This window comes from Leptosomus discolor, chromosome 2, assembly GCF_034619465.1.
Source record: "Leptosomus discolor isolate bLepDis1 chromosome 2, bLepDis1.hap2, whole genome shotgun sequence".
Classification (NCBI taxonomy): domain Eukaryota; kingdom Metazoa; phylum Chordata; class Aves; order Leptosomiformes; family Leptosomidae; genus Leptosomus; species Leptosomus discolor.
Genome location: NC_141392.1, coordinates 75,431,194 through 75,448,450, shown reverse-complemented (window position 1 = coordinate 75,448,450; position 17,257 = coordinate 75,431,194). Strand labels below are relative to the sequence as shown.

The 17,257-nt window shown below is 40.9% G+C and overlaps 1 protein-coding gene across 1 annotated transcript in view; it reads right to left on the bottom strand.

Moving 5' to 3' along the window:
- Positions 1-17,257, bottom strand: part of FYN (FYN proto-oncogene, Src family tyrosine kinase) — a 50,745-nt gene that overhangs the window by 15,843 nt on the left and 17,645 nt on the right. Inside the window, exons 5-10 of the mRNA XM_009951839.2 lie at positions 16,083-16,186; positions 11,285-11,434; positions 8,220-8,375; positions 4,382-4,561; positions 2,497-2,573; positions 2,238-2,391 (exon numbers count right to left, since the gene is read on the bottom strand). Coding sequence (XP_009950141.1) covers positions 2,238-2,391; positions 2,497-2,573; positions 4,382-4,561; positions 8,220-8,375; positions 11,285-11,434; positions 16,083-16,186 — 821 coding nt within the window. The remainder of the gene's footprint in view (positions 1-2,237; positions 2,392-2,496; positions 2,574-4,381; positions 4,562-8,219; positions 8,376-11,284; positions 11,435-16,082; positions 16,187-17,257) is intronic.

Below are 17,257 nucleotides of genomic sequence, written 5' to 3'. Positions count from 1 at the left end.
GGAAGTCAGATTAATTGCAACAGAATGTAAATTGAGAGTGTGCTGCTTGGTCAAAAATGCACCCCTCCCTAGAACAAGCTACCACTCAAGAAAGGGTCAAAAAAACATTAGTGAAAGTAGGAAAATCTTTCTACAAGATGCCTGTGATTACAGCTGTTTGGGTCTCTCTTTTAAGGAATTCTGTAGCTCTAAAGGACTTAAGCCTGACTCTGGGGTCAGAGGAAGGAAGTGTTGTCCATTGCCCTGAAGTACAGGAAGGATGGGTGACTTCTTCATACTTGCTTTTGATACTTGCACAGTGAGATGAAGCCAGGCAAACACGATTCGGCAGCAAACCAGATCATCAGCAATGCAGGTTAAAAGCCAAACTACTTCTCCCTTCCCAGATGGTTTTTCTACAATACAAGAGATTTCTGCTGTGGAAGAAGGGCAGGAGATACTCATGACTACACTCCCTCTCCCTGCCAGTCCTGGCATTATGCTTTTCTCAGCTCAACATTTTCCCACTCAAAATCCAGTAATTTTCATTGTCTTAAAAAAAATCTAAGCTTCTCCTGAACATCAGTCTGGCAGGTTTTCACGACTTTCTAACGTGTGAAGAGGTCAAACTATTCTGAGAGCTTTAAACCAGGAAGCAAACAGGTCATCAGAGGATTTCCTAGGAATCAGGAGCCTGAAGAGATCTGGCCAGAAGTAGGTCACATACTTGTCTATTAAACCAAATAATTAGTCATGTCAAACTATATGTTGGGAGGTTTCCAAATGGAACAAAAGACATGGCAGTAAAACAGACAGAAATTGAGATAATATAGGACACTTTCAAAGTCGTTTTGCAGACTGTGTCAGGCTGCCTTGTTCAAGGAAAACTCTTTTTGTTTTACATAGGGGAAGGGCAAGCAGGCAGCTTTCTGTCTTCCAGAGCCTGGAGACACTCCTGTTACTCTGGAGAGAATGTCAGGAGGCTATTTTTTCTAGCAAGAAGTAATTCCCACCCTCAGGCAGAGATCAATAGTGGTTAACTCTGCATTAGTACCTACCACGGCTCTTCAAGGGCTCCTCCAAAATAATCAGGCCTTGAAGACCAAATGTGAAGCAGGCAATTTTAAAGGTGGATGTAGCCTGTGGTCCACATCCCTGCGACTAGGTACTGCTGACAGCACTTCAGAGGGGTGTGAATGGCATGAGAGCTGCTGCTCCCAGGCCAAGACAAGGCATGCTGGAAACTCTCTGGCTCCTTTTGTCAGCACTTGAAAGTTACAGAAAGAGATTAGCTCTTTCCTAAAAATTAATGGTAAAATATGTGCTGAAACAGGGACTTCTGGTCAAGAGAAAAAACTCACAACAGGAAGGCACGAATGCAGGTTATGAAGTACTTAACCAACCTGTGATTTCTGATGACATACAAGAGTTTAGTGGGACACTCCTTGGCTTTGGCACTGAAACGAACAGAGTGGTATTTACCGGCACTTATTGAGCAAGCACTACCAATGTACTGCCAACAGAAAGAGAACAAAACTGTAGCTCTGCAAACTTGGACCAACATCTGACGACTAAGCATGACTTGTAAAGAATGACTAACTACAAAGAGCCTGTGTCATGGCTCAGTCTGCACACACACACGCTTTTTAAAAAAAGCTACAATACTCTTTGATACATTTTTATAGTGTTATCAGTAGTGTCTGTGCCCAGCGTCCTGTGTGGCACTAGAAAATGGCTTTCCTATTAAAGTAACTTTTTAAGTTCCCAGAGAAAACAGTGCTCAGAGAGACAGCTGCATTGCATAGAGACACAATTCTTTGACCCGTTTGAAATAAAGAGCATAAGAATAGCACAGCAATATTGATAGTGGTTAGTAAATACTAGAAGGCACACTGCAAAACAAATAGCTTACATAGGCTTTTCTGGATTACCCCATTCAGGCTTTCAAGGCTGGTCAGTAAAGTATCTTCTTTGTCACGGCACCATGAGGATCTTGTCTTTACTGTCACTTCACTGACCTGTGCTCTCACTCATCATCTTTGTCTATTTTGGTCAGTTTTTAAAGGGAAGACAACTAAATAAGATGTTCTTTTTAGAGCATACATTCAGCAGTGAAGTTCTGGGCTAGGAGTTAATATGAGTTCAGGATTTACTGAAAGCAACCCTATAGCGTGTGACAGAGAGCTTTTTAAAGCCATATTCCACTCTTCCCCTGTCACAAGAATGACACTCAGTGCTATGCCTGCTGCTGTATCTACCTTGTCTAGCTGTATATTCGTTGTCTTCAATCAGCCTTGCCAATCCAAAGTCGGCAATCTTGCATATTAGGCCATTCCCCACCAGAATGTTTGCAGACCGCAGATCTCTATGTATGTAATTCATTCGCTCGATGTACGCCATTCCTGCAGCCACCTGCGAGAAGCACGAAACGCAATCGGTGCATTTTAAAATTAACTCAGACATACATGGACTATAAAACATATATACACCTAAGTGCTCGATACTCTGAAGACAGACCTGGGCTGCCATGTCCACCAAATTTGGTAACTTCAAAGCTCTTCCTTCTCCATCTTTTAGGAAATCTAGCAAACTCCCTGCAAATGCAAAGTTGACACAATAGAGAGACGTTAGGGGAACAACCGTTATTCATCAGGATGGAGGTGCAGCAATATGTGCAATGTTAAAGACAGCACATTTCTAGTTCAAGTGGACAGTTCCAAAAAAACCCACAATATCCTAGAATTCTCCTATTGTACTTGTTTCACTCTTCATTAAGGTTGGCTTGCAGAAGAATATGTCACTAGTCCAAAGAGAGTTGCAGGGAAAAGAAACAACATTGTTTTTAATTTTCCTGACCGTTGTTGAGAAAGCTGATCTTTCTTAACTTTTCCAGTGCTCTTTGAAACCACATACCTGCTGCTCTCCAAAGGCCTCAGCTAGCTGCAAAGCATCAGCTCAGTTCCAAGCCACACAAGCTATGGAAAAAGTCAGATCCCAGCTCCAAAAGAAAGGTCAGCCTGGAGCCTGGTAAGCCCAAAGGGGCTAGCATTAACAAAGGCTAATTTTCCTTAAAAATTAGTAGTGCTCCTTCACTAGGTAACCCATAACTAAATGTAGCATGAACCATTAATTTTAGAAGAGCACTATGCAAAACTAGAGAAGACAAAGCAGAGATCAAATGAAAGCAATTTTAGCAAAACTAGTAAGGACATAGCTCCCCCGTGCAAGGGAAAGCAAGGAGGTTCCCTGTAGCTTTTTAAAAAAGCCTAGGATGCTATAGCTCCCTTCCCAATCTTTTATTCAAACAGAGAAGCATGGCAGTCTCCTTTAAATAAGGTCAGTGAATTGGTTTAATAAATAAGAGGAAAAGACAGATGATTAGGCGTTTCTCCCTTGATAAATTGTCAGCCTCAAGCTCAGATCCAAAGATGTAAAATGTTACAGTAAAAGCTAGTAAAGTAAGCCAAAATAAACCACGTACTTCGGAAGGATTTTGAAAATTCTTTTTTTTAAAGGGGAAAAACCACATGCTTGTCACTGAGACATATGATTAAAATGTGAGTTAGTCAGGGCTTGGATGCCTCTGAGGAGGGACGTGGGCAGGCACCTGCCAGGAAAATAAAAATCAACTCCAAATAGACTGAAAAAATGCACTTAAAATTTTAGAGTGTATCCTCCAATGTACAATGAAACTTCCCTGTGAGAACTTATGTTTCCTATTTGGTTCATTTGCTTTTCCAAAACAAGCAGATTTTTCGCTCTGCTCTCAGCACCCCTGCTGGAGATCTGATGGAGCGAAAAGTTTTCCTTTTCTCATTTTACTACATCGTTACCAGTCAAGTAGCTTAAAGAAAAAGAGAAGGGAGAAGGGGAAAGGGAAGGGGCAAAAGGAGGGAAAGAATCATATGTGCAAATCATGTATTAAAATAATAAATGGAGTGGGCTAGAAATCAAGCTGTGATCTGAAAGTGAGGTGCATGTGACAGAATTCAGGATTGCTAAAAGAAGAAACAGAAATCTCAGGCTGACACTGAAAGAAGGTGCCATATGAACTCTCTGTCGCCAGGAAAAGCCAAGATCTTGGGAAGCAGCGTGTAATATCATTTAAACCTAGAAAATGCAAATCTCCACTTGTCAGGGAAGTTTAGATGCTGATGCAGTTGGAAGCACTTAGGCTGCACCAACTTCTCCCTCCTCCACCTAGTGCACATTTTCTGCGCAAATCTAGTGGATTTCAGGTTGAATTCATAATTCTTCTGAAGCCAGAGTTGAATTTAGCTTCCTGTTCCCTCTCTCCTTCCTCACATGCTGGTCATGCATCACACTGAACCTCCCTCTGTATCTCCAAGGAACATCAACAAAGAAAAAATATCATTATCAAGGGCAGCAGCTCTGGCTTCACCTTTGCTCATGTACTCTGTGACAATATAGATAGGTTCTTCAGATACCACAGCATAAAGTTGGACCAATTTGTCATGTTTTAGCTTCTTCATGATCTGGGCTTCCTCTAAGAAGGATTCTGGAGACATAGTGCCAGGCTTCAGGGTCTTGATAGCCACTTTAGTATTTCCATTCCACGTACCTACAAGCACAGATACTTAGTTAGATTAAACATCTTCTGCTCCTATTTATGCCTGATGCCTAATGTAACCAAGGAATAAACTAGCAAGGACACTTAATATAACAATTTTTTTAAAGTGTGGTTTCCCATGTTGCCTTATCATTATATTCCTCCCCCTTTAGTCTTTTTCTGTTATACTGAAAAATAATATTCCCGTTGGCATTGGAGCACAATTGCTGTTGCCCTACTCAGACAATGCTTCCACCGATGTCCACAGAAGCCTTCTCTGAGTAAGAAATGTGGGATTGCTGAAATCCATCTTCATGTTGCTTAACAAGTAATTTCAACGGACAACAACATAGCTCCAGTCACAGATTTGGATAACAAAACTGGTTAAACCCAGAACTTTCCATTTGCAAGATATTTTAACATTTTGGTTTTGTTCTGAGCCAGAGGAAAAAAATATTCTAAGAAAAAATCCCAAGAAACAAATTCTAAATTGATTTCATTTTAGAAACACGGGCATGTTTCCGAACCGAAATGCATCTTTTTCCTTCCCCTCCTCATCCCCAGAAGCCCAGCAGCTGCTGATTGAAACCGAGGTAGTTCCTGTCCCCTTCACTTTGTTCTTTACTTGCAGTCAGCACTGAAATGGACAAGTTGTGTCATTTTTCAGCCATGACCTACCAAGCCTTCTGTAACACCTGAAAGCCTGCACAAGGGCCTGGAGAGAGCTGGGGAAAGCTGACTCAGGGCATACCACAAGAGTTGGGGCTTACTTGGGTATTTGCAAGGGGGAGAAGGAGGACTGGAGAGAAAAAAACCCAACAAGACACCTACCTCTGTTAATGTTTTTTTGAGGGGATAGGGGACTGGGGAAGGGAAAGGCAGGAAAATTAAAATGGGCAGAAATATCACTTTCCTAGTGCCTTCTGGTTGTTCCTTGCCCAGACTCGTCAGGACCCAGCTCCAGAGCCAGGGCTGAAATGGCTTTGAATGGGACTATGGTCTGTTAACAGGGAGCTGCTGTGTGATAAGGCAGAACAGTACTGAATTACTTCAGGAATTAACCTCATTGGGTAAAAATTACTCCTCTGCACTGAAGCATGAGGATAGCAGAAGGCCTACAAAGTACATAAAGACTCAGACTCAGATCTAGTTTCTATAAATTAAGGTGTCATCACGAAAGGTAACGTGTAAAATAAGCCTGGTTTGTCTTTGTTAAAAGCACCTTAACAGTTACCAGGGCTCAGCTGCTGCACGGGAACTGGTTAAGCCAAAATAACTTCATCATGAGCTTTTGCAACCTGCCAGAGTATAAAACGAGCTGGATTGCCCTTTGTGCAAGTGGTCAGATCCCAGCTGCCACCTCACCTAGCTGAGGACAGGGGAGGAGCGGCCAGGGAGCCACTGTCTGTGTTGTCCCTCACTTGTAGGGCAATCCCTGCTGTGACACACGAAGGTGTCTGAGCGGGGCTTGAGGCACGTATCAGCCAAAAATGTGTGGTGCAAGTTTGGTTTTCACTATGCCCTGATTTTCTTCTGCGAGCTCAGTGCCACGTCCTGTCACCTTTACTGGTGGCAGAGCAGTTTTGGGTTACTACCACAGCTACCCCCGTGCACTTGAGGAGGACTCTTGAGGTGTTAGTTTCACTCAGTCCTTCAAATCAGAGCTGAAGCAGGACTTTGCTTTAGTGGCACTCTTGTGTAAGCTGGGAAGGATGCGATCTTGCCTCCTAATTTCAAGCAGAGTGGCCAAAATCTTTTCTGATGGGTGAAAAGGCGTGTGTTTTATCTGGAGCCACTGAGGCTTCGGACCGCAGAGTGCTGTCAGTTGCAGTCACTTTGCAGAGGTACCGCAAATTATATGAACCAGGAATAAAACCCTAGTTTCACAGGCATCAGGGTTTCTGTCACTGGCATTAATAAACTAGGATTTTTACCTGGTGTGTTAACAGGATTAACAGTGTATTATTTGTTTGCGTTGCCTTAACAAAAATCCCAGGACTTGTTCTGTTACAATGAAGTGTTTTCAGCAGTTCTAGATTTAAATACTTTTATGACTTTCACTAGTTAAAAAAAGAAAATCAAACAAAAAAGTTAACACATTCTCTCAGCCCAGATTTCCATTTAAATTGTTAAATTTTCTTGTTGTGGTTTGGTATGTGTCTCTCAAATAGAAAATTATCATAGACTTCCTTGTGAATTCCTCCCATATGTAGTTAGTTACTACTTAATGAATTTTTTATTAATTTTTTCCTGTGTTAATCTGTTTAAATTTGGTAATGCTTCAGGGTTGTTAATATTTTTACTATATATTACTTTAAAAAATATAATGTCATAACTGTAATAATAATTTTTGCATTTCTGAGAGATATTTGGTACTGGTACTTGGCACTTCACTTCTCATAGTTTTCTTTTGTCTTTTTTTTAAATTGCACTTGCTCCTTTAGCTTATTGTAGCAGTTTAAGATCTACAGCACACAAAGCTGACCACTAAGTATTAACATCAGCTTGAAACTCTTGCATGCCTTCAAGATGGAGGACAAGAAGGTGAAACTGCAGTTATCTGGGGATGGTAATAGAAAACATAGGTAGCTTTCTTTGCAACAGGTCAACTGTAATTCTATGAAATTCTATAAATGTCTATATTTCTACTCTACAAATTCTATAAATTTCACAGGCTTGCTGCCATGTTCCTTGCTGTAGTCTTGCAATGGAAAACAGCTGCAAGAACTGAGGAGAGGCCACTGGTTATTTTGGTTGTACATAGTTCTGTGTCACTGCAACAAAAAGAGCGGCCAAAATGCTCCACCAATTTTTTTCTGAAGAAACAAAATACAGTGATTCTTTATTTGAATTGGTCATTTTAAAGAGGCTGCACAGAATGCAATTTGGCACAAAAATTGAGCCCACGTCTCATGAAATGGCCCCTATATTGTGTTTCAATGCTATGGCCATACTAAGATTTATGTATATTTTAAATTGCTATTGTTTTATAGTCTTTAAAAGAATGAGGCCCATAGAGGGGGGACAGTAAGTAAAGCTGGCAAGTGTGCAGAAAACAATGCCAGTGGATTTGGAAAATGTCAATATTTCTGGACTTCAGAGTGGGGGTTCAGCTGGGTTGGGCAAGTCTTGCCTCTATTGTCCCTGGTCTCTATATTGAGTTACAGGGTTCCGCTGCAGATACAAATTTCAAAACAGACTTAAAGAATTGGATGCATGGGAAAGCTAGCTTGACAATATCAGCTTGCTGATACTTGCCATTATTTTTAAACTGGGAGAGCGGATGGAAGCATTTTCAGGGTCTGATCCCATCAGTGCTAAAACACACGAGGAAAGAAAAATGTCTACTTACCAGATTTATTTCTGGTTAGCCATTCTGCCTTACCATTTTAGCATCATTCCTATTTTGATACCTGGAAATTGTGGAGTTACCCAAATAAGCCCAACGCAATTAATGAAGTTTAATGCGCTAACCTCTCATACCAGTGTGTGCAAGTAAAAGGAAGTTTCCCCGCGGATTACTGTATTCAGGTCTGACTGGTTTAGGTGATATAGACTAACATTTCATACTATTCTGATCTTTTAGCTTTAAGATCTCTATTTGAAATGTTTATTCTGCCAAGAGGGCCTTAAAAGATCCATCCAAAGCAAAATATATTCTCTGCCTTACCACGCCACACTTCAGCGAAACACCCCTGACCAAGCTTCTGTTCCAGAAATAATGAATCACGTGCAACTTCCCATGCATCTTTAGCCAATCCAACAGTTTGTGGGGTATTATTCGTAGCAATCACAGTTAAGTTAAAACACAAACCATCAGCTTTCTCTATAGGAGAGGAAATTAATAAAAAAAACACACTTATAATCCAAAATTACGCATGCATTGAGAAAGATGGAAGGTGACTTGTCTCTCAGTGCTGCATTAAAGTTCATTTGCAAACACTGACTTTTGGATGCTGAAGGAAAAGACTTTTTTGTTAGCTTGCAGAAAAAGGCTCCTTGGTATAATTAATAGATTACTATGTGAGCCTTGATTTATTATTAAGACAGAGGTAATTTGTCAAAATCAAAACCTTCCAAGGAAACACGGAGTTTCAGTTTTCTTTGGCCATCAATTACAGTGAAAGTTGAAGACTAAAGAATTTCAAAGTCGAAGATTCCAAAGCATTTTTCCTAACATTGTGAGCTCTGCTCTTCTTTTTCTTGTGGGTCACAGTGTCCTACATTTTCACCTTCCATCTTGTAATCCCCACAGAGAGCTATTTTAGAATAATTATTTTGCTCCATACCCATCCATACTTCCCCAAACTGCCCATTTCCCAGTCTCTTGATCAACTGTAGGGATTCTCGTGGAATTTCCCAGACATCTTTGGTTTTGACAGACAGATCAGTAAGCCTTGGCATTCCTTTATGACAGGGGACTACTAAGCGGCAGCAAAGACCTGCAGCTCTCTCTGATGGAGCCAGAAGTGAAGCCAACAGCAAAGGAGAGGAAAGAAAAAAAAGTGTGACATGAAACAAAAACAGTAAGCATAAAAACAATGCTACTCACAACAGCTGTTAGTTGCATACCACAAAGCATCCTGGAAGATTAGAAACTGAACACTGAAACATATTCATTTGAGACAGAACAGGAAATATTTTAGTCTCTGCTTGCACAGCCTGAAATGCAAGGTGACCGCCAATGGTTTCTCTTGTGGACTCAGGATTTCCCTTCTCCCACAATGCTGCATTAAGATAACTTTGCGAGTAACTGATATCCTATAGTACAGTATAACTTTATAATCTTTAAGTCACAAACTGTTCTATTTCTCTACTGAATAAAAGAAACACAGAGAAGATATACTTTTTTTTTTTTTTCTGAAAATCACAGCAATTTTTTTCTAGGTATCCTGGGAAAAAGAATTTTCTGTATTCTACTCTGTGTAAGGGTGTTTTTGTAGGTGTCCTGTAAAAGACTCTTTCTGCCATTCTTTCGAGAGCAAACCTTTATTAGCCTGTGCAGCCAGCCCTCCATTGTTTGGGGCAGATTCGTTATACCTATCTCTTGCAAAGCTTCACAGAAGACTGAACTGTGACAAAAGCCACAAGATATTTTAGCAGGAGTAAAAACAATGATATATCTATATAACTATATATATAAAATATATATACACACATATACTGTTGTGTAGTATACTATGCTGCTCAAAGCAGCCTACAACAAAAAGCCTGCACAGCGACCTGTATCTTAAAAGAGGTGCAGGACCATGCTGATCTTTACGGAGTCATTTGGGCATCTTTGAGCTCTCCCTAGAAGTTAATCTAGGCATTCGCAAGGCATCGTGCTAATCTACCTCCCACAATCTAGAGCGCAGAGCAGGTGGTTAGAGGCAGCCTTTATGTTTCAAGTCAGCTGGGGCAGGCATGGAATGAAGGCTCCTGTGTTCACCTGGGTCTGGAAGATGGCAGGTGAAACCTCTGGAGTGTGTCTGTACCATGCCCTCCTGAGCTACCCCACCTGGATCCTACTGATTATGCCTCTGTGTCGCACAGAAGCGGCTGCTTCCTGTCTATTTGTTTCTGCATCTGTGCATGGAAAAATACACCACGGAAAGGATATGATCACAGAAATCTAAAAGTTGACATATACCATCTGGTGTAGCGGGGCTGAAAATTACCTTCCTTAGATGTGAGTTTTTATACATTATTTAGCTTAGTTTAATGTAGAGTCACCACAAACAACTAGAAATTCTCCCAGGCAGCATACAACCATCAGAAACTGGGCGGAGAAGACAGCCAGATGTCTAGTATGAATAGCATAAGAATACAGCAGACAGAATACAAAGAGTACAGAAAAAACACCCCACAGAGAAGTTGATTTCCCAAGTAAAAATTATGAAAAGTTTTTGAGCAGTGAGCATTTGGGGTCATCTGTTAATATTATGAAAAGATAAAGTAATGAAAAATAAAACCTAAAATAATTCAAAACACAAATTTCTGCTTAAAAACTGACCATGTTGAGAAGCATGGCAGTCTTCTACGTAAGAATAGGTTGTCCTATGCAGAGGTTTGGGGAGCTTTAAAGTTGTATCTGTTGTGCACCAATCGCCAGTGACATCAGGATGCACTTTTGGGTTGAAAAGCGCATGCCACATTTTAATCACAGGGATGTAAAAAAAAAAAGAGAGGTTGGTGGGTGGACACAAACAGTGTGCATGAAGAAACACCCACCTTTCCGTATTTATTTTTAAAACTAGACCGATTATGATTCAAATGTTAATACTTTGCACATTGAACACAAATCCAGTGGAAAAATTTGAGCCTGGTAATATATGCAAACCTTTTGGTCATTGGTTTAGGTGACTGAATTCCACAATGCAATTCCCTAATTGCTTTACTAGCAACAGCGTACTGCGCAATGGTGCATATTAACACTCACTTATGCACAGGGAATTCATGCATTGAGATGTACAAGTCAAGATCAGTAGTTCTGTTTGCTTAGAAGAGGGAGAGCAGGCAAAACCTTTACCTCAGTAGAGTGCTAGCTTTTAAAAGCTCTACCAGTCTGCACTGTGAACAGCACTCAAAGCCATTTATAACTGTAATGGGACAGGGATAATGGAAGATGTATTACAACAAGCAAGAGACATAGCTCAAATGACTCTTTAGGGCGTCTTACACATACATCAGCTCAGCAGTGAACACTTTTGTTTTAAAATACTTCAGAGTGCTGTGTATTATCTGAAAAATTACCTGAATAATGCTGAACCAGCTGCTGAAGAGTTTCAAATTGTGCCCGAGTTGTGATATAATATCCACCATTGTCAAGTTTACGAATCTTATAATGTTTGACATGGTCTCCTTTCATATCATCCCAGTCTCGAATAGACAGGGAATAGGCACCTGTTCCAAGTAAAGGAGAAATAAAAAATCGTAAGTCGTTTTTAGACACAAAGATTTTGTTTTGCTGGTTAGTTGTTACAAAATGAAAGAGAAATTGCTTCCAAAAAAGACTTACTGTATCTTGAAAATGAACAAGTGACTCTAACACAGTAAAGTAAGTACCACAGAAATCTTATGGTGTTCGCACCATGACCCTTTCACACTTTTCTAGAAAGAAATCAGTACTTCTGTGTAAATGAAAACTCACATTTTAATATTTACTGCTTCAGGTTGTTAAATTGACATTTCCTATTCTGAGCATCAGGTTACACTGCAAATACTATACTTCAGGTAAATGACAGTGGGCGGTAAATATCAAGATTTTCCTGGAGATAATGACTTTAAATATGTGTAGTGTTGTTACCCAGATGGACCCCAAACCTCTTCATAAACATTAAGCAATCAAATTGGCATACTTTTTATGTCACCGTCTTTGGAAGGTGGTACTACACCAAGATGGCGCACCAGGAGATGTGCAAGAACTGCGTGTTTCACTTTCCAAATTGATGCTGGAGCATTAGAGCATACTGGTGGTATTCAGGTGGCCAAACACACTGGGTTAAGGGGTTAAGTGCCATGTGAGATGCCCCAGGACATCCTGCTTGGTGGTTTTCCCACAGACTGTCACAGGTTCGTCTGATCTACAAGGATGCCCCGCAGGCATTTACAATGGCTCTGGATGCTCACAGACAGCCAAAGGAACCTCAGTTGAGGGGCTGGATTTAGTTTTAGGTGTAGCAGTGGCTGTTCGCAGGTGGGCTATGGGCTTGGTTTCGATGCTCACACGTAAGCTTCTGGTGGTATTGGGAAAGCTGAATCCTAGCCTAGTTTCTATGAGCGTTATGGCACTGTAGGTATTGACGGCGTAATGCAGGTTTGAGCACTAGGTGTCTGCAGTCATGCGCAGTTGAACTGAACCCCTGCTTCCTCGCTGTCTGTAAAGGGAGCTTGGCCACCTATATGGGGACCTGCACATTCAGGTGTCTTAATTTGAAGCACAGTCCTATTCTACAGACAGTGACACCCGTATGCTAGTTCTCTGCAGTGTCGAAAGCAGAGCCACATTTTACATACAGCAAAATGCAGTTTCTGAGCAAAAGCATCGCCATTTCAAAGGCAGTGGAGAAGACAAGTCTTCACTCAAGGATCAGATGAATATTGTGCGTACTCAAAGATAATTCAGGCATTAAAAGGAAAAAAAACTGGAGGTAACTGACAGTTGTAGAGATCTCAGGAAGGTCGTCCTTCTGGAGCCTGGGCTGCTTTCACTGGTAACCATGTCAGCTAAGGGCAGGAAAGGAAAATCACCGGCATACAATTTTGGGCAATGTGAAAAGTGGGGCGATTTCCTACAGGTCTGATAGCAAACAGCACCAACTGCTGCTTATCCCAAGTCAGGGTACTTTTCAACACACCTTGCAGGTTCACATCCTCCAGAACCACCTGCAGCTAAGTGAAATGGTTTAAAGAACACCCACAGTTATGCAGTTGAGATTCCTGGTGTAAGATGCCTTTCCTGGATGTCTCCCCAGTAAGAAGTTACCCTGACCACGTTAACCTGCAACAGGTCACACTGGCACATAGCTAACCGCTGAGGGAGCTGCAGTGAACAAAATGTCTCCACCCTGACTCCAAGGGCTTCTCAAATTCCCCGTTGTTTGTTCCCTAAATAGGAGGAAAAGAGCCAGCACTTACACAGATGATTCTGGTTTATGCGAATGGGAGACACCCTGAGAGGAGTGACAGGGTTTTTATTTGTAAGCGTAGAAAAATACTGTTTGTTCAGGATATTTCTCTGAGGAGGTTCTCCCACTAAGTAAACACATCTCAGCTAGTAGTTCAAAGATTTTTGGGGACTTGCAAGCACATCTTGTGCATGCTTTGTACCACCACTCTGGATTGTACACTGTCAGCCTACTTTCAAAATTTTCCAGGCAGTGTTCTCCACCTCCACATTTGTGAGTTTTGATCCACTGGCAGCAGCTGTATTTTCTTTAGTCATGCTCCCTGCCTATCTGGTCACTATTTTAGATTCTTTAGGAAAACGTAAACAATCTGTGGCTCCAGGTCTGCAATCAGAGCTGTGTGGGTGGCCCTCTGTGGACCCCCGCTGACCTCAGATCAAGTTGCAGGACTGGAGCTTTAGTTCAAATCTGGACAAAAACGAGAACCAAGATGGATTTAATTGTTCATTTATCTAGGCTTTCAGTTATTTATACTATTCATTATTATATTATGATAAATTCAAATACAAGAGATATACATAATAAAAATTTGGATAGAAATATGATGTTACAATATATCATACTAATGAATTTAAAAAAACCCCAAACCTAAAACCAGCAGCCTTGGAGGGTGAAGATTGAAGCCAGGTGAAGGATTATACAGACAAGAGCTGATGAAGTACCTGGGTAGTCAGGCATTGAAAAAATTCGAAGCCAGATCCGTATGATTTATTTTGGAAGTAAGAAGAGAAGGCAACCATGATCAAGGGAGGTTAAACTCATGCTGAAGTCATCCATGACGATACTTTTAACATGATCCTCATTAATTTTATTATTGTTATTATTTAAAGCAGAAGTGATGATTCCAGGATGCAAAACAATTCCTGCCTCAAGCCCAAGATGACTAGCTGGAATAAGGCACTTTGAGAAGACTTAGGGGCGAATGCACCATTCGAGCCCTCCCAGCTGACTTTTTTCTCTCTCACGAACAACAAGCTGCCTCTGTTTTCTTCTGACAACATACTGAAACACCACAAGGATGAGAAGGGCAATAAACATTTTTGACAAAAACCATGCGTGTTTGTTTTTTTTCCAATGGCTTTGATGCAAACTTAGCCTGAAGATGTAGAAAGCCTTAAGTTCAAATGCAGAGAAATTAAGCTTCTTGCTGTAAGTCCATCCGTGATGGATTACTCTGTTTCCCCGATGCTTTTCTGTCTCACAAGAAGCTCTAGAAAAAAACCCTGACTTAGCTAAGTAAGTAACCCTGCAAAACATATCCCCTATTGCTGTATAAAAAATGGTCAAAGCAGACTAAACTGATAAAGTGGTTTAGAGAAACAGCATTGTGTTTGTTTCTAGGATCCAGGGATGCCTATATGAGTCAGTTTTTAAACTCAGGACAGAGTGGAATGAAGTCCTGCTCCTTGCACACACAACATCCGTTGGTGAAAACAAACAGGTGGAGGCTATTTGCAGAAAAAGAGCAAGTTGGAGCCTGTCTTGCTTGTGGTGAGAACGCCTCACTGCTACATAAGATATGGTGAAGCTGTGGGGTGACAAGATGGGAAATTAGCTGTCTGAAACGACAGCATGTCTATTCAGATTTTGCATCAGAAAACAGTCTTCAGAGTTATGGGCAGCAAAGGAAGAACCTAGTGGCTGCAGGAGTCAAAAATGTAAAACTTACAATTTTAGGTGACAGAATGCAGCATTTGAAGATAGGTCAGGTAGAGGAGTGGGAAGTAGTGCTTCTCTTCTTTAAATCCCTTTACCAGCCATGGCTCCAACCACTTTGCATGCTAACTCAAGCTGACAGAGTGCGCTCTGATCAAAGCACTGACAAGTCAGTGCTTTAATTACATGAACCATCCTCAGACTTCAGAACTTACATGGAATTAATTCTAGTGACTTATACTTCCCATAGCTATTGTTTTGGATTGCTGGTTAACTGAGAAATGGCCAGGTTTGTTTTCACTTAGTTTCAGGTTTTCTCCTCAATAGCTGTATGAGTTAGAGAGATCTTTTCATACATGTGAAGCTTTGAAGATGTTGACATGCCTCCTGAACAAAATGTAAAAGCAAAGATGGCACCCATCAAGAAAACGGGAACTCCTCCAATAGTTTTAGAGAGAAGGAGGAGAATACATCCTTTCACTTGACTTCAACAGAATGGATACAGTTGAATACATTCTGAATATATTAATTAGAAATATTTTCAAGTCTTTTCACTGTTAATTATGCATTTAAAACTGCGACATCTTCCCCCTGCCCCGGGATCCAGCATTTCAAAGAGGAAAGGTCAAAAATTTCCCTAATCTTCCCAAAATAATAACTAGTACCTCCCTCTCCCCCAAAATTTTATCTTAGGTCTTCCAGGAAAGAAGGTTCAAATATTCTGCTTGTTTAGAAGTAAGCAGTAATATTCACCAAGCTAGACTGGAGATCCCCAGCATCTGTTCACAGTAAGCTAGCTGTCTGTGCCTGCACCTGGATATGGACACCAGGAGGTTCGCCTCCGGTAGCTGCATAGCTGCTGTTCTCAGGGGCCACTCTACACCCAACTCCAGTGCAGTAGTAGTATCCTCAACGCACGCGTTGAGAGAGACAGTGCGATGTTCAGAGTGAGACAGCAGAGCAGAGCATGCTGCCTGTGCGTGACTTGCAGTGAAGATAGCATGGGTTGAGCAGGGCATGGGTTGCACTTGAGTTCTTCTCTGCTTTGAACACTCAAAGACCTGAGATGTCCAGACATCTAATTCCCTTGCACACAAGATGACACTTACCTCTACCTTCATACCACTGAAAACAGTATTTCACAAACTTAGCACAATTGTTCTCATACATCTTCTCATTCATAGTCAGAATAGCTTTGGCCAGCCTACCTTTGGTAGTTTCACTTTCCCGGATCAGGAAGGTACCTCTGGGGTTTCCAAATGACAACAGCTGCCTCTCGGCATCTTTTCGGCCAAGTTTGCCAAAGTACCACCTTAGGAAAACATCAGAAATAGTAAGACAAATGCTACATAGGATTACTAGGCAGTGTCACAGAGCTCGGACATGTGGAAACTATGGTTACTTGAGTATATCCAACCATGTTTGTTGTACTGTGTCTCTTTTATTTTGGCGGGAAGCTAATGGGACAAACTGTCTAGTAGATGTTGTATACATTGTCTAGTAGCACTTTGGATTAAGCCTATAATCAGCAGATGCTGAGAATGCTTGTTTGGTGTCTTATGACAAAGGCCAGACTTTGACAAACAGAAAGCAAGACTTGGCGGGGGGGAAGGAATAGACAAGCAAAAGGCCAGAAAAATGTGTCACTGCTGAAAAGCAATATTTTACCAGATGTTGTTATAAACTACATATTTGACTTATATAGTGACCTATTAGTATTCAATATTTTTGTTACAGCTATAAAACCTCAATAGAAGGGCCAGATGCAACCACTTTACTGTGGTTGTATAAAGTTTTCAGAGTTTTTGTACCATTTTCCTTCCTGCAGCAATTTCATTTTTGTTTCACTATCAACCAAGTACAACCTGAAGTACAGACTGCAGTAGTACCTGCTCAGCTATGTAAGTTCCTTCAGTGTATCTTTTATACTGGAAATAATATGGATACACACAGCACTCCATTATTCACATAGATACGTCTTCATTATGCTGCCTGCTGTATGCGTTGTAGGCATCCTACCTATTGGTAGGTATCTGTTGATGCAACGTGCCCTCTTTAATAGAGAGTTTGCACACTAATTGACTCCAAATATTTTTACAAGTTGGTTCAGGAAAAGCAAGGACACCCTTTGCTTAAGGCTTGAAATTAGCTGACACTCGAATAAAGGAAGAGACCTGTGATCCTTTAGGTTTTCTTCCTTTGTTTTGACATTGAAAAGGCACTGAGCTTGTGTTTCTTTTGTTACTAATTACCTAATTATTTATCAGTGCAGTTAAGAACTGAAATAAAAATAATGTAAGTCATTTGAAAAATTGCTACAATCAACCAAAACTAAGTCCTCAAACCTCCTTCAAATACAGCACTAAAGGGTCTTCACAACGAA